Genomic DNA, 26,167 nt, shown 5'->3' on the forward strand with positions numbered 1-26,167 from the left:
GGTTCTATTATTTCTTTAGGTCCTAGGGGTTAAATTGCTTGATCACAGAATATGTACATTCTTAAGGCTTTGGTGTATTTTCCCAGATTGTCCTCCAAAAGGAACATAAAATCTGTATTCCCATCAGCACGGAGATTGCTGTTTGACAGACAGGAGGGGACTAAAGGCTTGTTAAAAAGAAAATACTCACTTGCTAACTATTTTTTGAGGGTCTGTTATTTGCATAACACTGTGATGGGTGCTGGGATATGCTGGCGGCTAAGGCCCCCTAAACTTGTTTCTCTGTATCCTTCCCTCTCCAATTATGGCAGGTTTGGGAAAATGTCTAGCTTTGTGGATGAATTAATCAACACCACACATCATGGTGTTACATTGATGATGGCAGAGGGAACATGCAGGAGACGGGTGTGGCACCCTGGCACAGACGCTGACATCACTGTGTGGGAGGCTTCACCCACACCTTCCTTCCTATGCTCTCAGACCCTGTGCACATGAGGCTAAGAGCCTAGAAACCTTATTTCCTTTGCCAGCAGGGGTCTGCTAAGGGGCTGCCCGTGGGAGGCATTCGGGGGAGGCACTCGTGAGAGGCCAGAAGGTCGGAGGGAGGCAGAAGCTGTTGCATTCCAAGGGGACATAGCTGTGTGTTCCCTGGGCCATGTGGGACTGCAGCAGTTCCCCATCACTGGGTAATTCAACCTTCCCCCCTCTGCTCCTTCATTCTGTCAACTGTTCTGCAACCTAAATCCCTATATTAAATTCTCCATTTGAAATAACTAGAGTGGTTTTCCTTTCCTGATTCATGGAACAGCCCAAAGTTAAAGTTGTCTTTCAAATTCTATTAGGCGTGAGTTGTGCCTGAGACCCACACAGCATCTTCTTGTACGTCTAACAGTCAGTGTTTCTGGAAGGAATGGAAGAGATTGCTGGTTTGTTTTTTCCAGTTGAACACCAGATGAAGCAGTAACTGGCTTTGAAAGGGCATCTTGTACGAAAAAGACCTATCTTTAAACACCAGCATCAGACTCAGGAAGAGGAGAGACGCACACCGTGACAGGCGTACAGGAACTGAAACCAGCCTGAGGGAACACAACTTCCCTCTAACACTTAGCTAATCCCTTACACAGTCTGAGAACGCACATAGAGACAAGTGAAAAACACAAAGCAAAATGGCATGCGTTATTAAAACTGTTCACATTCGCTGTTTTGCTCAGAGTGCATACAGCTTAATCCACATCATGAAATGTTTAGGGGTTCTTTTTCTTTTTTTAATTGAGCCCAGGAACTCATGCCTGCTAAGCACGCGCTCTACCACTGAGCTGTACCCTCCCCCCACCATGAAACGTTCATAGGACGCAACCACCCTCTGTCACAAGTAGAGGGACACGGGATATTGTTGTTCTAGAAAAGCCACTAGTTGCAATTATTTTCAATATAATGGTACAGAAACATTAAACCAACCCACACGCTCCCTTTATTTTCACACTCAAACTTGAATACAAAACGCTAATCAATGTTTAATGCTCCACCACATAAGTTATCATTTTCCAACCCTTCCTTTGGCCGTTGCAACTTTTTAAATAAACATTGACACTGAAAATAGCTTTACTGAGACACTGAAAATAGCTTTACTGACACATATACAAATACAAGCAAACCTAGAAAAATGGACAGGAGGCACTATCACCGGCTTAACTTTTTTCATCTCCGTCTTCTCCCTCGCTGTCATCATCACAATAGAAGATGTCTCTGAACAGGAAGACTTGCTTGGGGGCTGCCGGAGTCTGGATTTCGATCCCTTTTTTCTCCATCTTCTTCTCTAACTTTTCTTTAAGCAAAGGTAGACTAGTCTCATAAAGGTAGTCTATGATCTCTAAAGAAAAAAAACTGAATTTAGAAATGACCTGACAAAGCCTCTTCCCAAGGTCAAAGGCCAGAGGGCATCAGTGATGATAACGCACTGCTACTGCACTGCTGTGTGCGGGACCCGGCTTCGGTCGACTCGCTTATATTTGCTCATTCAGTCCTCTCTCAGAAAGCCAGGATTCAAACTCAGGAAGTGACGTCTGCTGAGTGCAGGAAGTGTTTCATCACGTGCTCTGGGACAGAGTGTCGCCTGAGACAGTGGTGCCGGCGAGGCCGCTGGCGACTCTCCGGGAAGCCTGTCAGAGAACACCCAGCCTCGGGGCCCAGCCTAGAGATCAGGATCCACTATGTCTGGGTGAGACCCAGGGATGTGTATTTTTAACACATTCCCCATGTGACTCTGATGGTCCAAGTTCGGGAATCACACATCTACACCACCCACATGGCTGCAGAGAAGGAACCGGCATCTCCGAGGCTTCTGTGGAGCAGTGTGTGCACAGGCACACGGTGTGAGTGTGTGCACGTGTGTGTGCGCTGTGTGCGGCCCAGGAGCACTCGCAGTTACTAAGCACCCAGCACCCTGGTGACCACATTTTACAAGTTTGCTAACTCAGTTAGCACTTTGGAACGTCCTGTCATGGAGGGGCTATAATTTGCCCATTTTTCACCATTTACATTCAAGGAATCTGAGGCTCCTGGAAATCAAGCACTTGCCCAAGGTCATACTATCAGTGTGTGGACCCACGCTGTGTTCTTAAGTACTGAAATACTGAAAACACTGACCTGGAAAAGTCTTCTTCTGCCAAAAGGGAACATAGGTAGCTTTCAGCTTATAAAATTTAGTTTGAACGTAAGACGGAGGAACGTCCCTTTAGGAAGGAAAAGATGTAAAACAGTTAGTGGCAGTTTCAAAATGAATCACTTTAGTCCTGTGCACGATAAGGTGTGGACCAGACGTAAGTAGCTTTCTTCATCCAAAAGTGAAATTCTCACATCTATGAATGTGTGATAAAAAGAAGACACAGGTGAAAAGCTACTGTTCATTTGGTTAAGTGCACGCTCACACACACTCACACACACACACACACACAAACACACACACAACACAGAAGAAAAACAGCAGTACAAGACGGTTTCTGTTTAAATTAGAATAATTGAAGCGACCCGTCGGGAAGATAAGGTTTAACACCAGCTCATGCGGGCTGATGCTTCCTTCCTGCGTCCTTGGCCCCGCCCTGAGCCCTCCCTCGGAGCAACAAACAATCCTCACGACCACTCTACGAGGGAGCCCCGACTCTTATCCCTCATTTCAGAGATGGGGAAACTGAAGCATGGAAAAGTTGTCCAAGATCTGACAGTTAGTAAGAGGCAGGCCTGGGACGTCAGCCTGGGTCCACTTCAAACCCTGCACTCTCAGCCACTGCACTTTGGATAACTACATACTTGTCACAATTCAAAGGCAGAGGTACGATTTGTTATCTTGCAAAGCTTTTTCTTCAGAAAGGGGGATGCTCTGGTGACTCAAATACATTTTCCACTGACAGTAAGCAGGACAGAAACAATCAAGTGTTAGGCTGCTTTCTAAAGGGAACATCACTACCTTCACTTCCTGGGCACCTTTTTTTCTTAAACCATCAAAGCGTGATGTATTTGTTTCAATACTTAACTCATCTCGTTGTTACAGGACTAGTGTGAGTAACTTTCTCTGCCACGCATGGAAAAGACGGTCGGGCTCTCAGCCTCTGCGCTGCTGCAACCACCCGCTGAATGTGCACCACAAGCCGTGTCCTGTCTCCTCTAATCCTCGTTACGGTCCTTTTAAACCGTGTAGTAGACGAGGAAACCACGGCTCAGAGACAAGTTAGGGAAGAACCTGCCCGAGGATGGCTCAACAATGCGCAGGGTCCGAGGACTCAACGCCCGGCCCCTGTGACGGCAAAGCCCAAGTTCTAGGGCATCTGTGCCTCCCCCGTCCTACAATGCCCTGAGCCTGGGTTGTTCTTGATCAAAGCTCAGACTTCAAGAAGTAACAATAATTGGTCTGGACGTTTTCAAACTAGGTAGATGTTACATCTCATTAGGTGGAGATGCTTTCTTTAAATCCTGCCTAAATAATTCACAAGGAAGGCTCAAGAATCTGAGGAGATTGAACTTTCAATTTAATTTTTTTCACTGTTTTAATACATTATTAAACCTTTGAGCGTGTACTATTTCAAACAGTATTTGACGAGATGCCAAAATGTCGATTTTACAGCTGTGAGATTTATAAATCTTAACTAGATCACTATTTAAGTATATAACTTTACTTAAAATCATTAAAACCCCATTCTAATTTAAGAAATGTGATCTGAGGCAATGTCACAAAACACACAAACATTTATTGGCAAAGTCAGATTTGCAGAAAGTGGTTTGATACCAGCAGCTGTCAATGTGAATACTTCTCAGGATGGGAGCTGGTGGCGTGCACAGCAGGACCTCCAACCTTCAAAACACCTGACACCCTCTCTGCTCAGGGCCCCACAATACTGAAGAGCAGGTGCCCCACCCCTGAGACGAGCTAGAAAAGGAAAAGGTTTGGAACATTGGGCACGCGTCTCTTGACTCCTGACAGGGCTTGTCATTCAAAGATTCCAATTCTCCAAGTTAAAAAAAAAAACCAAAAAACAGATTGTTCTTTGTTCATAATCGTGAGGCATAAATAACTAAGCACCAGAACCAGTTTAAACCCCTCCTAATGGGTTTAATTGTGTGATGTTGACAACTTCACACAAGTAGCCACACTTCAGAGAAGGAGCAGGGCCACCACAGCCCTGCACTGCTGTCCACCCTCCAGAACTAAAGGCTGAACAGCCCCTCAACACCCCCGCTTCCCAAAGTCCACCAGCCCCGGAGCCCACGATGCTCATCCCCGTGCTCTGCTCAGGGGGACGGTGCCCGGGAAGCTGGCTCTCCTCACCCAGCCGGGGAAACTCAGGTACTGGGGGTGCTGGCCTCCCTCCCTCAGCGAGAGCTGACTGGAAAATGCCAGGACTAAGCTGAGGCGGCCCCAGTGACAGCAGACAGCTCCCCACTCAGGCAACAAATGCAAGTCAACACCGAAATTACTGAGGGAAGCCTGAAGAGGAACCGGATCTTTATATGGTCTCAAAACACCTCCCCAGAGCCATGCCTTGGCACCGAGAGGAGAGCTGTTACTTGACTAGAGTCGGGAAATGGGGCAGACGCCGCCAGAGCCAGGGCATCGAAGTCAGAACCACGTGCCTCATGGCGGGATGTGACGAGGTGACGGAGACACTGCCTGGCTGTGCCGGCGTCCTGCCAGAAACACAGAACCCGAATCTCACCGGGAGGGAACATCTGACAAACACCCCAATTGAGGGCCACTCTACAGGATGACCAGCCTGAATTCTCCCACAATTTCAACGTCAACAAAGACAAAGGCATTAACAGATACACGCTACTATATATAAAACAGACAAACAAGGTCCTACTATATGGCACAGGGAACTATACTCAATATCTTGCAGTGACCTATAATAGAAAAGAATCTGGAAAAGAATATGTATATATTTATGTTTAACTGAATCACTGTGCTGCACACCTGCAACACTGAAATCAACTATACTTCAATTTTTTTTAATTTTTAAAAAAATTTAAAAAGACAAAGGTAAAAGAACTTTGCAGAACAGAAGATACTAAAGAGAGATGCTGGACTGGATCTTAAATCAGGGGGAAATGCTCGGAAGGACATTACTTGGGACAACTGGTGAAGTCTGAAAGTGGACTGGGTTTTAGAAAATAGTATCGTATCAGTGTCGCATGGCTCAGTGCGATAATTACGCTGAGGTTATGCAGCATAAATCCTTGCTGAGGACATAAAGCCAACGTGGCAAATGGTAAAAGGCTGATTATGGGCGAAGGGGACGTGGGCTCTCTGCACCAGCTGTAACCGGTGAGCTCCTTGAAGCTTTTAAGAGACTCTGCACACATGTCATTCATTCTTCTGTGGTGTCTTGCGGGTGGGGTGTGGGGTGGGGGGTGGAGGGTGGAGGGCTTGACTGATTTACCTGGCCCAGTACTTAAAGTGGGGGTTCCCAATACTTAGGTACGTAAGTACAGTTTATAGGTGAGTTCCATAGGCAGCACAAATTTCAGTCCTGCTCCTTAAAATTATCTTTTCATTAGCTTAATAGTAAACAAATGGTCTTACCCTATGGCACTAGCAAGGTCTTCCCAGTCTATTTCATTAACGTCTTCCACATTTATTTCATACAGCCTATGAGAAAAAATAAAAATTAAGTTTCCAAGCAAAAATCAGCATGATGGGACTTCACGGATGCACAGACTATTAAGAGATGGAAGGCCTCAGCGTGTGCACCCCATTCCAGGCCCTGTATCACACGGGCCCAATGACACTGGCATGCTAACCCAAGGTTAGCCCAAGGTCATGGAGTAAGTGAGCTACAGACCAAAAAGCCACCTTTTCTCCTCCTGAGCCTCTGCATCTCCCACCAGACCCTGCTGCTTTCTCAAAGTGCAACACACAGCTTCACCCTTCAGTGCAGAGACACAGGAGCTGTGCATGGGTCTCCTCAGGACTCAGTAAGTGACGGACACTGGGTCCAGACCTTTGTACCCACTAATCCATTTACCCTCAACACCACCTGATGAAGGCGGGGGAGTATGTCCATTCCACAGACCAGGAAATGGGGCTGAGGGCCCGAGTCACTGGCTCAAGGTCTCATGACTAATAGGCAGGCGGTACCAACATGGGGACCCAGGCCCGCCTGACTGAAGATGCCCTCCTTGGCTCTGCTAGTCTCTGCTGTCTCTCTGGGAAAGGAAAAAAGGCGGAGACATCCCCAGGCTGACCAGCGTGGAGAAGGAGGAAGCACAGCGACGGAGGAAGAGCAGGGTCAGAGCTGAGGGCAGGAAGAGTGAAACGGGACGGGGTGGCCCACTTCCAAGGTTTCTCCTGCTCTCTGCAGCTCCTCATTTGATGCCAGCCCACGTCCACTAGACTTGCAGGCTTTGTAAATCAGGCCCATGTCTCCCCTTCCACCAGGGGCGGAGGACTCTGCATGGACCAGGGACTCAAAGGCAAAACCAAAGACCAAGCGGCAGTGACGCCAGCTAACACGTGCTGGAGAGCAGCAGGGCTCGGCCGGAATTATCTCCCTCCACTTTCCAATGGACAGAAATAACTCATGTCTACACGAAAGCTTTAAAGACTAACGTAACTTTATTGCGTGCACGGTGTGTTTTACATGCATTATTTCACCTCTTCTCCCAGTAACACTAAGAGGTGGGACCATTATCATCATCCTTATTTAAGGTGAGAAAAGCAAGACCCAGAAAGGTAGGAAACACCCAAGGTCACGCACGCAGGACGTGCGGCGGCGGGGTCCGAACCGCAGCAATCCCACTGCAGATGCTGCTGTCTACCGGCTGCTCCGGCTAGAGGGGAAAACGAGTGAAGCAGAGTCACCTTCTATTTCCATACCTTTCAATAAGATTGATCTTGGCCTGCAGGCCATTAACTCCCCGGTATATGTCCCGGCCATTTGTCATCCTCTTGGTTAGAATTTCTGTCCTACATCAGAAGGAAAACACAGTTTACTTTAAGGGAGTAAACACCAAAATGCCTGCTGTTTCTCTCATTTAAACTGTCCTTATTCAGAACCACTTTCTAACTTTTGCAATTCATCATGGTAACATTCACCACTACCAAGAATATACCTATTTTTTAAAAGCAGAAAAGGATAAATAAAGTGATAAAAAGTTTGATGGTTATTGAAATTGGATAATGGATACAAGGAATTCAAGTTTGTGTGTGTTATCAAATTTCCATAATAAACAGTTTAAAAACGGGAAGAAAAAGAATAAACCTGTTAGCAGGTACTAAAGGACACTGAGTAAATTCAATTTACTCTTGACTGTTTATAAAACAGTGAGACATTGCTCTCATTACCACGAGAGCTGCTGGAACACCAAATAAGGCAAATTTAGTAAAGTGATAAATGATTCAATGATTCCTCCAAGGCCCAAAGCTCACAGCTCAGGGAAAGGGCTGTCTGAAGTTCTGAGAGCGGCAACCCAATTAAGAATATTTTTGAAGTACTTCTCTTGAAGAGTGAAATTTGTCACAATCTGATCGCCAAATCATTAGCTGTGACATTTACATTCTTGATAAGGAAGGTACACGACACACACACAGATAACTGACACCACCTTTACTAACAGCCACCCACGTTCACTGGTTTAAAATGTATCACTTGATGTCATTTCAATGTTTCGTGAAGTAAGTATGTGTTCAGCATTCAAGTTCCCTACTTTTTGCTTCAAATTAAAAAAGAAGCCTTGCATGTTATTTAATTATGTTGATTCTGAAGCATAGCTACCCTTCATCATTTCGCTTTTAAAACACTGTCCTCCAATTGAGGAGTCTTCCTTTTTTAAGTCCAAAATACAGGGGTAGATATGATCCAGCAATCACACTCCTGGGCATATACCTGGAAGAAACTCTAATTCAAACAGATACATCCACCCTAATGTTCACAGCAGCACTATTTACAACAGCCAAGACATGGAAGCAACCTAAATGTCCATTGACAGATGAATGGATAAAGAAGTTGTGGTAAATATATAAGATGGAATATTATTCAGTCATAAAGAAGAATGAAATGATGCCCAAATGCCCAAAGCAACCTAAATGTCCATCAACAGATGACGGGATAAAGAAGTTGTGGTATATTTATACAATGGAATACTACTCAGCCATAAAAATGCCACGTGCAGCAACATGGATGGACCTGGAGATTTTCATACTAAGTGAAGTTAAGCTGGAAAGAGATATCACATATGATATCACATATATATGGAATCTAAACAAACAAAAAAAGCCACAAATGCACTTATTTGCAAAACAGAAACCGATTCACAGAAATAGGAAACAAACTTATGGTTACCACAGCGGAAGGGGGGTATGGAGGGATAAATTGGGAGTTCGGGATTTGCTGATACTAACTACTATATATAAAATAAACAAAAGGTCCTACTGTATAGTACAGGTAAGTACATTCAATGCCTCTAATGGCCTATTATGAAAATACAAAAAGGAATATATATACATATATACATACAAATGAATCACTATGCTGTATACCAGAAATTAACACATTGTAAACAGACTATATTTCAATTAAAAAAACTGACTGTACTTCAATTAAAAATAATAAATGAATTAAAAAAAATAAAAATATAGGGGTAGAAAGGGCTCTGGTTCCTCCATACAATACATATCCCCCCCAAAAATTATCTGTTCTTTAGAGTTTATTTCCTTGAGTGTAGTCTTCTATTAAAATAAACAAATATTCTACAGCAAACTCTAAGGTATTCAAACAATAAACAGTATAATCCAGGAGTTTGCCCCTTTTTTTGAGTCCTGTTTGATTTTATTTACATGCACTCCGGAAAAGACAAAACTGCAGTGATGGAGAACACACCTGTGGTGGCCAGAGTTAGGCTGGGGACGGGCAGGAGTCTGCTTTTAACATACAGTACGCCCACTGGGTTTCGCTCTTCTCTTAGAGTCAAGGTGACCACGCCCCCTCTGTGCAGGAGGCGTGGGTTGTGGGCTGCAGAACCACTGCTTCAAGCAGTCATGTTGCAGCTGAATGTCCAGCTCAGAGAACCTCCAGGGCTAGGAAAAGCTATAGCAGGCAAAGAACACGCAGTGAGCTCAGCACTGAAAACACTTCTATGGGGCAGATGTACCTGAAGCAGCTCTGGGATGGAGAGCGTGGCTGCCTCACTCCGGGTGAAGGCAGGGGAACTGCTAAATTAGAAGGAAAAAGTAAAGGGGCGGCGCTATTGAATTTGCTTGGTTAGAGATGGTCCTTCTTGACCTGTGAGGCTCTCCACATGGTAATTACACATATTCCTAGTAACCTCACCAATCCACCCACTCTCTAGAAGTCTCTGAGAGAGACAGAGGGAGAAGGCAGCTCGTTGAAACTTGCGTAAGAAGCCTCAGACTTACCACTTACTTTTACACTGCATCCAGTTCCTGGTCTCCACTTTCGCCTCCACTTCTACCCAGGATATGCCTTTGTAGAGCTTCTCCCGAACGATGGACAGGCGGCCTTCCGGATTCTCTTGGAGTCTCGAGTTCATCTCTCTTAGCTCTTGGGGAGACATTTTTTTCAGAATCACTTCTTCAACAGCCTTGATTAGTTTCTGGGTTTCCGTCTTACTCCAAGCACCATGATTTATTTCTATTGACAGAAAAGGATGGTCTTGAAGTTGCTTATCTATTTGCTGCCAAACACAATATTAAAAACAAAACAGTGCGGGGGGGTGCATATAGCTCAGTGGTAGAGTGCGTACTTAGCATGCATGAGGTCCCAGGTTCATTCCCCAGTAACTCCATTAAAAATAAATAAATAAATAAACCTAATTACCTACCCCCAAAACAAAAACCAAACAAATAAATTAAAAAACCCGACAGTGATGGATATGCCATTAGATGTCTGTCCAAACCCACAGAAGGTACAACACTAAGAGGGAACCCTAACTGGAGGGGTTAGGATGTGTCTAAATGTGACTCTTTTTTTTTTAGAGGAGATACTGGGGATTGAACCCAGGACCTTGTGCATGCTAAGCATGCGCTCTACTACTTGAGCTATACCCTTCCCCCCGGACGTGCAAAGTGGATTCACGGACTGTAACAGACAGACCACTCTGGTGGGGGATGTTGCCAATGGGGCTGTGTATGTGTGGGGGTAGCGGGTATAGGGGATATCTCTGTACCTTCCTCTGACTTTCACTGTGAACCCAAAACTGCTCTAGAAAAATAGTCTTAAAGATAAATCAGGCACTTTTCATAAGACAATGGGCACCATCTCAATTACACAACAAAAACTATCAAATGGCTATGTGCAAATTAAAATACTAAAATTACTAAAGGGGCCACAAATTCTTTTTAAGAACTAATGCCAAGGAAAAAAATCCTTTCTTAGAGTAATCTATTTTTCTTTAACTTCCAAAAAGCCGTTCCCCGTTTCTGAGAGTAATATCACCCATGTAAAATTGTGAGGTTCTCGAACATTCAGTGGGGAAAAACTGAGCAAGTGACTTTATGCATAAAGCTCTCCCCAAGAGTTCCTGGAGTGAAATTAACCACTGTGATGTCACCGCAGTGGTGATGGATGCGCCTGACAATTTCTGAAGCTGACCATCAGGGTAGGGCGTCAGAAGCTTCCACGCTTCAGTCCTCTTGTCCAGATGTTCACAGTCACTCTAAGGGAGAGGCTGCAAACCAGCAGGCTACAAGTATTTCTGGTTTGGCACACAGAGGGTTGCTGTTACTGTTTCTCCAATAACAATCTGGATGAATATTTAAAAAATCAAGTCTCAAAGTAAAAAAAGGTATCTAGAATTCATACACATACACACACACACACACACACACACACACACACACACAGACAAATCCAGATTTTTGCTTTACTTTTTGGAAACTGAAAAAACTGGCCACACGGAGTCTTTGCACAGCACCACGGGCTGGAGTTGGGGGCACAAGAGGCCTGGTCTCCACTCACCTCAGGGTCTACCGTGTGCCGGCCACGTGCATGGCTCTGCCCGTGGGGACCCCGCATGTGAGTCTCAGTGCTGACCTAACACCGACAAAGGACTGTCTTCTCAAAGCAGCTGGGGATTTTTTAATGTGGGGAATATAACCAAGGACATTTTTTATGAAAGAGGAGAAAAAGAGACAGGAGATCCCCGATGCTGGCTGTGGGAAACGTCCCTGCCTACCAGGCCCTCCCTCCCAGCCTTGGTGGCCCAGGGTCTCTTCCCCACCAGCTTCCTTGGGTATCGGTTCACCTGTGGGTTATAATCACGCTGAAAGCTACTGAACTGGGGTGAGCTAGAAATCAGCCTGGTGAATAAAGGCTGCACGGTTTCATCGACACACATAAGGAAATGAATCAGAACAGAGGACGGCTTAAAAGTGACGACTCTCTGGGAAGACAGGCCTGCACTGATGCCCGGGTCCTGGTCCCTGAGGGCTGACGCAGGCCTGCTGGGCTGGTTCATTCACGCTGGTGGGCACCAGAGAGCACGACTTACGACTGCTGATCTGGGAGAACTTCAGGGCCACGGAGAGGCTGCTTCGAGACACCATCTCACCAATCTTTTTCCAGTCGTTCCCGTGGAGGGACTGGTATATCTTTACCTTCTCGGTATCCCCTTTGCTGTACCTAAGAGGAAGGGAAACGTATCACAATTATGCATTAGCCACAAGATTAAAAACTATCCTCATCTCGGGCTGCCGCAGCGCTGGGAAAGATGGAATGGGGTGGGCTGTCAGAAACCCGGCTCAGCACAGCCCTGCGAGGACCAGAGCCCCGTCACCCCTGTTTATCTGCCTCTGCCTCTAGACCAGCGCTGTCTAACAGAAATGTCGTATGAGCCACGTATGCCACCTAAGACTTTCTAGTGGTCCCGTGAAAATTAGTTTTATTTAGTTTCCATGAATTTATTTAACAATATATTTTATGTGACCTCATATATTAAAAAGACAACCATTTCAACATGTAATCAGTATTTAAAAGCATAAATGAGATACCTCACATTCTCTTCTTCACGCTAAACCCTCTAAGTCCGATGTGTGTTTTACTCCTTGGTAGATTTTGGCTTGGACTAACCACATTTCAAGCGGTCAAAAGCCACACGAGGCTGGCAGTCACCGGGATGGACAGCACAGCTCTGGCGGGGAGGTCCTAGCAGGGGAGGGACCCTGTCGGTTTTCTACACTACGGCATCCATAATGCTTGACAGACAGATGTCCAAGAACTACACGGCAGAGGCTTAGCACAAATATGTAACTTTTTAAGGAAGCTAAGGTACAGGAACCCCACATAGAACAAATATATTAAAGAAAAGAACTAAAATGCACTACAGTATAAGTAGATTTTGAGATGAAGCACCTTAAACGTTTAAGTGAAGGAAAAGCAATTCCTTAACGTGGCGGGGTGGGAGGTGGCGGATTCTGTTATTACTAACGCAACACAAAAGCAGTCCTAGTGAAAGGCAAACCACTTCTAACAACAGCGACCCACAACCACGTCAGGACGATGAGATCCCACTGTTCTCAGAAATTCATCTAAAATGCAGAGAATGGTGAACACCAATGTGTAGGCCTTCACTGCTGAGAATCAAGCTTTCTAGCAGTTTCCAACTCAAAGCAATCAGGGCCTTTCTGAGATTAATAAAAACCGACTTAAAGGCATCCTTGAAGCAACAGAAAAGAGGACAGAAGAGGGAAATTGAATGTACAAAAATGAGGGAACAGGGGTACTGACCTCCCCAACCCCTGAGAGCCTTATAATTCCTTGATTTTGGACTTTCTGCAGTTTTTTTCACTTAGGAATTCCTTAAATTGGAAAAATATTCTAAGGTAAATGGTCATCACAACACAAATAATACGGTACAAATGAATGAACTTTCTTATTAGAATGACAGGCGCTCATTATTCTAAAAATTTTATTCCTGCACTGATGTGATGGGTAGAAAAACATGCCACCTCCTTGATTTACCAAAAGCATCTTTTAAGTCCCATTTACAATGTCATCTTCAGTGAATTTCCTAAAAGTTCTGTCCATGGCTGTCTAACACTGGAGCTTGGGAAAAAGGGAGGGCAGGTTTCAGTCTATGTAGGGGGCCTTTCCTCTACTTAAGGTTTGTTTCTTTTGGTTAAAATTTAAAAAAAGAAACCAAGGTCATAGCACTGTTGGAAGTTCTGGTAATACGTACGTCTTGCTTTAAAACCACGTAGCTAAGGAGGACTCAACCGGCCCTGCTGGCGGCACTCACTCTGCCTCCCAGAGCGAGATCAAGTAGTTGAGCCCGTGGTTGCTGCCTGGGTCCTCGCAGGTAGGGCCCGATGCCTTCCTGCTCCTCCCCTGGTCCCTGGGCAGAGTGCTGACCCATACTCGACACTTAATCTACATTCGCTTTATTTGGAAAGTTGGAAACAGACTATAATTGGGTATTTCATTTAGAATAAAAGGGAGGAGAGAATGGTTGTCACTACGTGAAGCTCTCTGCCTCGATGCTACTGAATCACACTGAAATGACCTCACACCAGCGCTCAACTCCACCTTTGAATATTTTGGGTTCTGAAAACCCAAAGCACTAGGCTAAGTGAGAAGGAATGCCTGGGTTTGCAGGGAGCTTACAACTTAGCAGAGAAAACTTCATGAGCAACAGTAAGAGGCAGAGCATGCAGAGGGCTAAAACGAAAGAAAAAGCTGCAGATCTCGACAGGGAAAGATCACAGAAGATTTATTAACAAAGTGGAAACTGAAGGGAGCCTTGAAGACATACACCTGACAGCAGATACACACTCTGGGTCCGCACACAGAAATCGTCACGGTTTTGGCGCTTCTAATCTGTTCCTGTGGACATTTTGCTTTACAGTATCAACCAAGACCAGAGAAATGGTCTGCTCAAGCTGCTAAGCTTGTTTACTTACCTGCCTTTGTAATTATTGACATCGAACATCTTCTTTGCTCGATAGTACACCAGCTTCCAGGGCCGGGCAATGCCCTTCCCTAAAGGCAGGAGAAAGGTACTCAGAGGTGCACACAGAGCATGGCGTGAAGTGCAGTCCCGATGGTGAAAGGAACCCAGAACAGTCGCTTCCAATAGCACGAGCTGTCCCAGACCCCGTGGGAAGGCTGGGGTTTCCTGTGTCCCACAGAAAGCTGTCTCGGGGAGCAGATACACAAAATCATCAGTTTCCCTGGCGAACTCCAAAAATTAGACGCTTAGTGTGTAAGGCTCCAGGCTTTGGGTCTGCCAAATTCATGGAAGAGACCCTTACAAGGCAAAGTGATTTTAACATAATTTGAATTAGGAGGCAGGGCTGCTAAGGTGGAGAACACAGGCCAGCGGGTCTCCATGAGATAAATAAGAAAGCTTTCCAAGCGAACAAACTCGTCCCCGCTTTCCCACTCTCAAGAAGAGAAACCCCCACATTGCTTGCTGTTCTGATTTCCTTGGCGCATTCCACAGAACACCTAAGAAATTATCCTCTTTAAATTCGAGAGAGATTTTTTTTTCAGTTGAAACTGACGTTGCTTCCTGACCTTCTAACTTTCCAAGGATGCCTCCTGGAGGAGGGTTCCTGCTCCAAGCATGTATACGGCTACATGAAAACTGTGAGGCGCTACTCTTGGGAGACAGGACAGCCCCAGTGCCTGAAAGCCACGCTGGCAGCGAAGACACCACGCACACGCACTGCACGCGCCGCGCGGGCCACGGGGACTCCAAGCAGGGCGGGAAGCCTGCGGGGGCGCAGAGTGCCTGCCGCCTGACTTACCGATGTGCAGTCTGAACGAGTGCTTCCTTTTCAAATTGGTGATGGTGGATTTCTCCTCTGGGTACCTGTCTGCGTACAGCAGCTTGTCTGCGTTATCGATTCCCGTCAGGGACAGAAATTCTTGCACGTTTTTCTCTAACTGCTTATTTTCCTTCACAGAAAACTTGCCAAATTTAATGGTGACACCTAGGGTTGGGGGTGGGTGAAAAAGGACGCAACTGTCAACCATGAATGAAAGCGAACCAACGTTGGGTCTTTAGCCATTTAGCGTGGCCCCTGCTCGCGCCTTTGACAGCTGCTCTCCCGTAGAGTTTGGCTCAAACCACACTCTCCTCCCAAAGGCTTTCCCTCATCATCCTACTCCAATGTGACCTTTCTTGTGTCATCAATCTCTCCCCACCCCCTTTTTTTTTTTACCTGAAGGTACTGGGGATCGAACCCAGGACCTCATGCATGCTAAGTATATGCTCTACCATTGAGCTACACCCCACCTTCCCAGCATTTAAAATAATCATTAAAAAAAATTAACAGTAATTTATGTTCATTAAAGTTCAAACAGTATTGATATAAAAGTTATCTAAAAGAAGCCCCCTTCACTCTCCTCTGTCGCACCCCCCGCCCTGCCACCACGGGAGGGCTGTGCACTGGCTGGCGCAAACGTGAACACGGACGTATAGTCTCTTATTTCTCTACGCATATATATTGGGGGGAGGTGGGGCGATGTCACTGCACTTCATGTTCTGTTCCTCATCATAACTGAGAGCGCTCGAGTGTCATTATTACTGACTGCACGATACACTCTATTTTCCTATACTTAGACTTATCTAAAAAATCTTTTACAAAATGCATACTCATAAAAATTTCAACACAAAATACAGAAATAAAGTGGAATCCTACACATACTGCTCTATAAATTGTGTTTTTCTCGCTTAATATATTTAAAAAAAACTCATCTCATCAACATGATTAATTCCATAAAGCCCCTCTTTTTAGTTCTTTCCATGACCAGTGGCATCAGGCCTCACACAGCGGATACACGTGAGTAAAAACTGCTCACATGGTGGTCACAGCCTGACATTTGTGGTTTGTTCTGAAACCCAGTAAGCTTTCTGGGAGGTTCCTGTAACACAGTGAGATCAAGGAAACCAAGCTGGGTCTTGCTTGAGACCATGCCCACTCCAACCAGCTCATCCCTGAATTAACATCCTGGGGAAAGAGAAATGGCCCTTGTCAAAGCGGATGACGCTGACATGAGGGGTTTTGTTTGTTTATGTTAGTTTTATCTCGCATGTGCACCCTCCCCAGGCCCTCAGCCACTGAGCCTCCTCCCGCCCTTCTTCCAGGTCTGATCTTCTAGGTCGTGGACCGCCTGGCTCCTTCAGCCCCATTCCTCCTCGCCTCCTCTACCAGAAGTTGGGCCAAAAAGAGGAGAACCAGTGTATTGCATTTTGCCAATTTTACAGCTCAGACCACAATTCTGGAAGGAGGTCAAGCAGAAAGTAGCTAGCGGATGCTTTTTGGAAATCAGTCTGAATCATTCACACAGGAAAGTCAGGACTAGTTATGTAGACAGAAAAGTTCAACAAATACTGAAGGTCCACAAGCTCACCCTGGGCTTTAAACTCCTTAAAGCGGCCCAGGTCGTCCCGGTACATCCGCTTGATGGTGGTGGCAGCCCTCTCCCTGATGTCAGGGATGAACTCTTGGAGCTGCTTCACAGCGGAGTCCAAATCCACGTCGCGGTCACCAGAACCTCTCAAATCTTCAAATAAATACTTTCTTTCAGAATCTTTAGCCAATTTCAAACTGCTTTCTTCTTCATTTGTAGGTTCTAACCTAAGGAGAAAAACTGGATTGATTATCATTGACAGGTCATTTGCTTTAATGGCTTTTAAATTCTTTTCTCACAGTGACTCTCACTTAGACTGCAGCCACATTAAAACTAGACCCTGGAACTGACTCCGTCTGTGATGCCTGAACTCTTCAGTGTCGCTCTCCTAACCTGGCCACGCCCCAGAGGCACACGTGCAGCCCTGCGCCCTCTTCCCACTGGGTATCATTTTTTTCTACTACTCTTCCTCGACTTTTTTGTTTCAGATACTGACTTCCTAATTAGCTAAGCCCTCTTCTAACCCCATGGACACTCAAGATTCCTCTCCCCAAGGCTTCCAACGAGTTAAGCTTTATAATAATGGTTACTAACTAGTTAAGTCAACACTCAGAGTTGCCGTAGTTATAATTGTTTTGTTGCAGGTAACAATGGCCACATTTTTTCCCATTTGAAGTACAAAGAAAACATAGCTTCCTCTGTATCTATCACTCATTCATCCCAAACTTTCTGCCCGATGTCCAGAGCTGCTCATACAATGTTCAACTGTATCAGCTAACCACTCAGACAGGAAACTGAGAAACAAAACAAAACAAAACAACTCTGCATTTGAGCAAAGGGTCAATAGCTTTCACAGGGTCCACAGCCCAATACCAGTGAAGAACCACAGTTCTAGAACATTTCTGCCTCATGATTAGTGATCTAAAACTGTCCCCAGTGACATGGCCCAGGGGATGATAAGAGTGGGCCCCTCTCCCATTTAACTTCTACGTGAAACTATTTTAAGCCAGGACAATCTAGCAAACATAAGTCACTGAGTACACATGAGGAGAAAATCTGTCTTAAGTCCTAGGAACTGAGACAAAGTGGTTTAAAGAAATTCCTGCATTTTTATGCATCAACCAGTGTACTTAAATGATAATTATACAAATAATGATATCTACTTCTTTTTTATTAGTGAGAACCCTAATTCAGCTTTTTTTCCTGCACCGTAACATTCTAAGCTACCTAATCCCTTCTTCTAGCTATGTGAATGCAGACAAGGGTAATTTGGTGGTCTTAAAATGCCTTTTAAGCTTATGCATAGAATTTCAGGGCTGGAAATGACACAAATGAACTTATTTACAAAACAGAAACAGACTCACAGACATAGAGAACAAACATGGTTACCAGGGTTGGGAAAGGAGGTGGGAAGGGGTAAATTGGGAGTTTGAGATTTGCATACACTAACTACTGTATATAAAATAAACAAGTTTCTACTGTAGAGCCCAGGGAACTAACTATATGCAATATCTTGCAGTAACTGATAATGAAAAAGAACATGAAAAGGAATACACGTATGTACATGTGTAACTGAAACATGTGCACACCAGAAATTGACACAACATTGCAAACTGACTACACTTCAATTTAAAAAAAAAAATCACCAAAAGTGGGGGAAAACAGAATTTCAGGGCTGGAACAGTTCTTAGTGAAAACCGAATCTAACTGCCTGTTTCATACATGAAGGAAGGAAGGAAGGTGCCTGCCAAGGTACTCAGTTCGGCATACCCTTCTGTACATCTGATGGCCTATCTCTCTGTGATTTCTGCCACTTACTGTGGACGTGCTGAACAAAGAGGGCACAGGCGGAATGCACACACAACACGCACACCGTCAGAAGCCCCGACACCCCCACGTTACCTCTGCACCTCTTCCAAACAGGCCTGGGTTCCCTCCTCTCGTGGCCTGGGTTTCGCACTGTCCTCCATCAAGGTACCATTATCTTCCAGTGCATCAGAGGGTGTGTCCTCAAACCTCGTCACGAGCACTGAAAAATCACCTCCGGACGCCGCAGCATTCTCAACAGATCTTCGCTTCCTTTTCTTAGACTTTTTCTTCATGCTGCTTGATTGCTTCCCACTTTCTGCAGTCCCGACCTCGCCGACCACTTGTGATCCCTCAGAGTGCCCAGTCTCAGCACTCTCCGGCGAGGCCTCAAATTCCTCACGATTTGAACGGTGTCTCTTTCTTTTCTTAGACTTGTGTTTACGAGCAGGTCCTGTGAGATGCGTAGTTTCACCTTCGCAGCCCACGGAAGGCTGGGCTTCCTGCTCCCAGGGTTCTGATGGAGGCAGAGGGACACCTGCACCGGGGCCTTCCTCAACAGCATCACAGGATGCAGCTTTCCTACGCCGTTTTTTATGCTTTTTCTTCCGAACTTTATCACGCAGTCTTTCTGACTCAGTTTTACGTGGTTTAGGAACGGAATGTGGTTCATCTGCTCCAGGCTCTTTCACTGACTTTCGTCCCTTGCTTATATCAACGTAAACGACATCCACATCCCTTCTAACCTTCTTTGGTCTGTTCTCAATATTTTCTTTATCCACCACAACGTACGCAACACTGGTTTCCTTGTCTACATCCATGGCACTTTTTTTTCTCTTTTTATTCTTTCTGGGGATAGAAGGGGCCTTTTCAGTCTCATCACAGAATTCTGATCTTTTCAAAGGAGAAGAAACAAGATGCCGGTGGTCCTTTCTCTTTTTTTTCCTCTTAGTTACGTAAGACTGTCCATTTGCCAGGGGGGAGTCTCTGAAACTTTCATGGCAATGCCTCTGATGTCTTTCCTTATATACACGACACTTTGTCTTCTTCTTGTCAAAGACTGGAGTGTGAGTTTCCAATCTGCTTGATTCTCCTTCCATTTTGTTCCTACATGGAAACTTAACAACATGGTTTATTTTTGCAAAGCATTTTAAATGTTAGCCTCAGGAGGAAAAAAAAAAGCACAGAATGAAACTGCAGGACAAATGACGAGCCTGCAGCACAACTATAAGTTGTGTATTACTCTAAACGCATAGGAGGCTCGCTGTAATTCACTCGTCCCATTCCACTGCCTTTATGATATAGGAAAAAATCAGCTGACTGAGAACAGTGCTCTGCCTGGTCAGGCCCCTGTTCCCCCTTGGTCTCACCTTTTGCGCTTCCTTTCCAACTCTGTGCTCCACCCATGTGCCTTTTTGTGGTTCCCAAAGACGCCAAAACCCTTTTGTCGGCTCAAGGGCTTAAAGCACACGGCTCCCTCTTTCTGGAACGCACTCTGCTGCCTCCCTCCCCTCCCTTCATCCTCATCCTTCCGAGCTTGGCTTAAACATCACTTTAAGAAAGCTTCCCCTACTTGAGGAGGACACAGACATTATGGCAATCATGTACATTACATTTCAAACACACAAAACAATTTATGTATCTTTTCTGCATGGATATGTGTGTAGTATAACTATGAATACAGCATGGGGGTTACACTTGGCAAATTCAGGGATTAGGATCAGGTATGGAGCCAGTTTCTCTTCTATCTGTAATCTTTCATTTCGTAATCGGAGTAGTGAGTACAGGGGGCTGGGGGTGGGGGACAGAGCACGTGCTTGGCGTGCATGAGGTCCTGGGTTCAATCCCCAGTGCCTCTGTTAAGGGGAGGGAAAAAACAAGGGGCAGAACAAGGGTGCAGACTGCTTTCATTTGTGTTTAAAAGCAAGTGACAGAAAGTACATACATAGGCCTCATTACCTCCTCCCCTAAAAAACAAAAACAAAACAAAACAAACGACAGAAAGGATATGTCTACTGTAAGTATTTATTTTAAAAAAACAAAAACAAAGAAAGAAGCCTTCCCCTGGCCCCTTGGGCTTGGCCCCTCCCTCAAACGCTACTCTTTCTCCTTGGCAGCGCTTAGCCCAGCTGGGTTCACAGCGGGAGCATCGCGCCTCGCTGGCCTCAAGTCAGGAGATCGCCTCTTGGAGAAAGAGGCTGAATGGGGCCTGTTGGTGTCTAAGAAAAAGTCAGAGCTCTGCGATAAGCTGGAAACAAGTTTAACAAGGCTCCAGTGTCAACACTCACACAGAGCACGTGCATTCTGGAGGGGGTTTAAGTACAGAAATAGAAGTGGACTTCACAGAGACACGGTTCAAAATGCAGTTTTACAAACGTCTGAAAACTCCTTGCTCTGTACTGCTTCTGGGTTTCAACTGTCAAGATTTCATTTCTCTTCGACTAGTTGATACATTTAGGTGGTTCATACATCAAAATAATCTATCTTTACTTCCTCTCCTTTCTTACGGAGCTGGTAGCATCTATGTACTCCGATCTGTATTTCGCTATTTCCACTTAACAGATCCTGGAGATCTGTCTTTATCAGTGGCCTTTCGAGCCTGAATGCTCAGCACAGCTTCTACAGAAGGACCCTCATCTCTCCTGGGAGTAAAGAAGTGTAAGACCTGTGCGGCTGGAGGGAAGCGGATTATGAACGAACGTGCGGGGCTACGCCGGTAAGCCAAACCCCCAGTCCCAGGATCTCGCCGGCAATACGGCACCCAGAGCTTTGGTTGAGGCCTTCCTCCCTGATGTCACCCAGAAGCTCACCGAAACCCATCTTGTGGGAATACGGAACAACGTGATGCCTCCTAAAGAACAAGGACCGTACAAAATTCCCTCGTGACAGGTTAAGGCTGTTAAACAGAAACCAGATGCTTCCTGGAGGCAAACGATGCTAATCTCAGAAAACTGAGCTCACATGAGCAGAAACCTGCGCCAGCACATACACCCTGCCGTTTGCTAAAGGGAGGTCAAAAAGGTTATCTGTGACCAGACCTGATCTATTCACAAGTCGGAAGAAGGAAGCCAGGAGGAGACAGGATGATGACTATTTTTTAATGACTAGTCTAGAGCGCTAGGCGCCTGGTGATTGCTATTAGGCTTCAGTAATCCTCACAACTATTCTTAGATTATTTCCTGCTAGAGAATCATAATAAACACGATGCAGACAGGGCATTCAGGGCTCTTGATTCATGAGGACTTGAGTCCCCCAGTCCCATCTTTGATTTAACTCTTGTGTCTGTCTTTCTTAACTGCTGCGTCACCTGTCCGTTTCCAGGAACCATTGTTGCACTGGCCGCAACCCACCTAGGGCCTCTCTGAGGCCTCAGCCATAGGCAGAGTGATGCTGCAAGTCGCTGCCCTATTCAGAGAGGGTCTAGCAGGCTTTGTCCGTCTTCTCCCCCGCTGTGGCCGTGGCATCTAGCAGCGTGCCTAGCTCATAGGAGGAGCTCAATAAAATTTTTTTTTTTTGAGAATGAATGCCTGCTCTTTGGCTGCCCTTGAACTGTTAAGAACACTTGCTTGCTGACTACAGCTGGGACCTGAGCACTGGCCAGCGATGGCACCATGTCCCACTAGCTCTGCGCTGTCCGACAAAAAGCTGCCAGCCACACGAGGCTGCTGTGCACCTCTAACTGTAAAATGCACACTGCATCCCAAAGACTGAGAACAAAGAGAAAGATCTCAATCCTCATTTCTGTATATTGCTTTCATGTTGAAGTAACCGTTTGGATATTGTTAAGTAAATGAATTTCTAATTCTCTTTCCTTTTAATGTTGTTTTTTTTTCTTTTTTAATGTGGCTACTAGCACATTTGAAATGACACGTGAGGCTTGGGGGACAGCACTGCTCCAGATAGCTCACTTGCCCCCTCTTCTTGAAATAATCATTTCAAATCTCCTCGACTCTCAACGAATGTCTCAAGTCCATCCTGCATTCTCACTCGCGGCAGATAAACTTCCTTATGACCTCACTCTCTCACACACATTAGCCGAGAAAGATGCCCCCCCCCCCAAATTCAGCATGTTTGCCTGCATCTGCCCCCTTCTCTTTCCCTCTTGTGTCTCTGCACCTGTCAAAGGCCACTGCCTCCACATGTGTGTGGGAGTCCCAGCCTCCTCCACCTGCTCCATAAGGTAACCTGTCTCTCTCCTACACCTTCAGCTTCTCCTTTCTGCACTGGCTCCCTTCAGTGATGCTCCAATAATCTTTAGATTCTTCTAACTTAAAACAAACATACAAACAAAACCCCCAAAGATGCCACCATCCCCTAACCCTAAAGTCCCATCGAGCTGTTCCGTTTCCCCTCCTTCACGGGAAAATTTCTAAAGAGAGAAATTCTTCTTTCTGTTTCCTTGACTTCCAACTTCTTAACCCACTTCTTTGCAGCTTCCACCCCCACTCCCCCTCCCTAGACTGCTCCGGTAAGAGTGTCTGTGATCTTCAAGCCCCATAATTCAATAGACGCTTTTCTGGACCATCTTTCAGGATCTCTTAACAACAATGAACAGAGAAGATCATTCCTTGTAATCAGTTTCTTTTTTTCCCCCTTTCTTTCTTTTTTGTAAACACTTTGTAAGCTTCTCCTTCTGGTCTCCTGAACTCAGCACAACCTCTGAAGTACATTGTCACTTCTCACTAAAAAGTTTTTATGGTTTCTCTCACATTCTTAAGATAAAGTCCTCAATCCTTACAGACCTACCATACCCCTCAAGATCTAGTCTGGTCCATGCCTACCTTTCCACCTCTCATTTCTGAGTTGCAGACATCCTGCCTTGTTTCCGTTCCTAGAATACACCATGATGCTTTTCGTTCCCAGGGACTTTTCAAAAGCATCTCATTCTCCCAAGAATGCTTTTCTTCAGCGTTACCTTCCTGCGCTCTAAGAGGGTTAAGTTTGCAAATCACTTTCCTTAATCCCTTGACTGGGTCCAGCCTCCTTGTTATACAGTGTTTCTCAACCATCCAGCCGCTTCCCTGCTGCACTTCGCTCCGTCGTGTCATAACCGGCCTCCTAAGGGCCGGCGCTTTTGGTCCGCCTGGCTCGCAAATGGTTCCCGCGCGTTCGATACAGTTAGGTATGCTTTTACCCCCACTTATTCGGAACGTACTACTCCCCGGCCTGCAGGGAGCGCCCAAGCCTGGTCCCGGAGCCTCTGCCCACTTTGGTGCCGGAGAGACCCAGCTCTGCTCTGCTCCGGGGTAGGCGTCCCGGGCTGGGAGGGAGGAACTACCGAGAGGTCCGCGCGGGGAGCCTGCCTGGGCTCCCGTGTGGAAGGGCCTGAGCGGCTGCGGGGAAGCAGGCGCCACCCCCTCCCTGGCGACCTGGGCCAAAGGCGGGTCTCCCGCGCGAGGAAGACAACCGCCACTCGGTTTATAAGCGCGCGCTGGAAAAAAGTCAGAACAACTGAAAAACGCTCTCACCTACCGCGCGAGAGCGCCGCCACCTTTCTTCCAACCCGGAAGTGCGAGGTCGTGGAAGCGGAAGTAGTCGTGCGTCGCTTCCGGCCCGGCCCCTCCCGCATCCCGCTGCGGGAGCAGAGCGCCGGACGCCTGACCGCGACCCTGGCGGCGTCGCCTGCGCCTTTCACTCTTGGGGTCGTGGGGAATGGGGGGTGGGGTTGGTAAGAGCGTGATGCTAAAACAGAGAAAGGGGGACAGAGCGCTTCCGTTTTCTTGCTAATCATGCACGCACTCCACTTATTCAACTGTTTCTTTGCGGAGGTCCAAGGAGTGAACAAGACGGCGAGGGTTAACCTGCGGAAGACAGCAAACACATCAACCAAGATCATTTCAGATTATCCTGTGGGGAAAACAGAACGGGGTGATGTGATGGATAGTGACTGGGGGCAGTGAGTGCGAGGATGGATAGTAGGGAAGTCTCTTTGATGGGTGACATTTGAGTTGAGTTCTAAATGAAGAAGGTGAACAAAAATCTAGACGGAAGGGTGTTCCAGGCTGGGAGCAAATACAGAGGCCCTGAACTGGTGGCCGGAGGAACTTAAAGAAGGCCAGGGCAGCGGCAGCACAGTGAGTGATGTGGAGAGTGATAGGAGAAGTCCGGGTGGGCAGGGCTCAGCTGATGTAGAGTCTGATGCACATTAAACTTAGGTGAAGGTTAGAGCTGGGAGAAGCCTTGAAGATCGATTCCAATTCTCCCATTTCCACTGAGTCCTGAAAAAATGTACCTATGATTAAAAGTAAAGCTTTAACCAGGCCATTAGGTCGAGGCCAGTGTACGTGCCACTCAAACTTTTAGCCTTATTGGATAGTGAACATAACCATCCCAGCAAGATTCCTAATTTAATCCTATAACAACCCCTGTTGTAGGAATCTTCATTAGGTATTATCAGCCTTGTCTTGTGGATGAGAAAACTACGGCTTCATGTGACTTGTCCCAGGGAACTTATGCCCCCCTTCCCCTCCTAGCTAGGATTCAAACCTGTGGTCTTGCCGCTGCTCCAGTATCCTGCCCCTTGCTGCACCACCTGACTTCCTCTGTGTAAGCTTCCAAGCAGCTTTGATTAAAAAATGCACAACCTATATTTCGGTGAAAGTCTGGAGGTCAAGTAGACTGGAGGAACCATAAGCGTACAACACACACACACACATCATCATCATCATCATCATCATCATCATCATCATCAAAATCTGCTCCAGGCCTGGATGAGCAGGTGGAAGTCTATCTGGTTTGCTCTGGAAATGTAGTGCAGGTGTTGTCCACTGTTGGCACGTAAGGTCTTGAAGTGCAGTTTTGTTGTCTGTGCAACTTGCTCTGTGGTAAATTCATTACCTAGAGCTTTGTGGATATTTGCATGTTTAATGAAGATGATAATGCTGGGTGAACGACCTCATAAGGCTGAAACTAGAAGGCAGGCTAGGGATCAGCCAGGCTAGTAGTTCCAAAAATGCTGCACCAATCACTTGGGAAGCTGTTTAAAAGTGCAGGCTCTCAACTTTGCATATGGACTGCATATCAGGCACTATTACTGTTAAAATCCATAGACATGACAATATCTTTGTAGTTCTGTGCGAGAATGTCCCTGTTCTTGGCAGATACATGTATTTAGGGTCAAATCTCATACTGTCTGCAGATATTTTCAAAATGATACAGCAATGTGAACGTGCACATACACTTAGAGAGAAATTAAGTGTGGCAAATACTAAGGACCAGTGAATCTAGGTGAAGATACAGGTTTTCATTGTACTCTTAAAAGTTTCCATAGCTTTGAGCTTTTTCAAAATAAGCAAAAAAATCCAAAGGGGAGGGAGATTTTTTATAATGTAGGTTCTCAGATCCCATTTCCAGATATTCTCATTCAGTGAATCTGTAGTTTTCAACTTCCCTCCATTCCGCTGCGCCAAGTTGGGTACCACTGATTTCATTCAACTCTAGACTCTCCTCCCTACCCATTTCACAGAAGAAAAACTGAGGACACAAGAGGGCAGCTAATT

General features: G+C 45.9%; 1 protein-coding gene across 7 annotated transcripts; it reads right to left on the reverse strand.

Moving 5' to 3' along the window:
• Positions 1-1,163: 1,163 nt before the first annotated feature.
• TTF1 (transcription termination factor 1) lies at positions 1,164-24,189 on the reverse strand. 7 transcript variants are annotated; one of them, XM_045517341.2, is made up of 11 exons: positions 24,141-24,189; positions 18,765-19,786; positions 16,863-17,089; positions 15,254-15,439; positions 14,405-14,483; positions 11,998-12,128; positions 9,905-10,139; positions 7,367-7,456; positions 6,074-6,139; positions 2,647-2,732; positions 1,164-1,870 (listed from the first exon to the last, which is right to left on the reverse strand). In XM_045517341.2, exons 2-11 carry the CDS (start codon positions 19,766-19,768, stop codon positions 1,689-1,691), a joined length of 2,286 nt encoding a protein of 761 aa, XP_045373297.2. In that variant the 5' UTR covers positions 19,769-19,786; positions 24,141-24,189; the 3' UTR covers positions 1,164-1,688. The 7 variants fall into 7 exon arrangements, 6 of the variants coding, with proteins under 6 accessions (XP_045373297.2, XP_010954198.2, XP_010954200.2 ...); XM_010955896.3 differs by having other exon boundaries at positions 24,137-24,188; XM_010955898.3 differs by having other exon boundaries at positions 18,765-19,775; positions 24,141-24,182.
• Positions 24,190-26,167: the final 1,978 nt, after the last annotated feature.

Source organism: Camelus bactrianus, chromosome 4 (assembly GCF_048773025.1).
Source record: "Camelus bactrianus isolate YW-2024 breed Bactrian camel chromosome 4, ASM4877302v1, whole genome shotgun sequence".
Classification (NCBI taxonomy): domain Eukaryota; kingdom Metazoa; phylum Chordata; class Mammalia; order Artiodactyla; family Camelidae; genus Camelus; species Camelus bactrianus.

Excerpts from the sequence above, each read along its gene's own strand:
- TTF1 (XM_045517341.2), bottom strand. The coding sequence starts at position 19,768 with ATGGAAGGAGAATCAAGCAGATTGGAAACTCACACTCCAGTCTTTGAC. Across the intron at positions 14,484-15,253 it reads CTCGTTCAGACTGCACATCG|GGAAGGGCATTGCCCGGCCC; the intron begins GTAAGTCAGGCG and ends TCCTGCCTTTAG. Across the intron at positions 1,871-2,646 it reads GCAGAAGAAGACTTTTCCAG|AGATCATAGACTACCTTTAT; the intron begins GTCAGTGTTTTC and ends TTTTTTCTTTAG.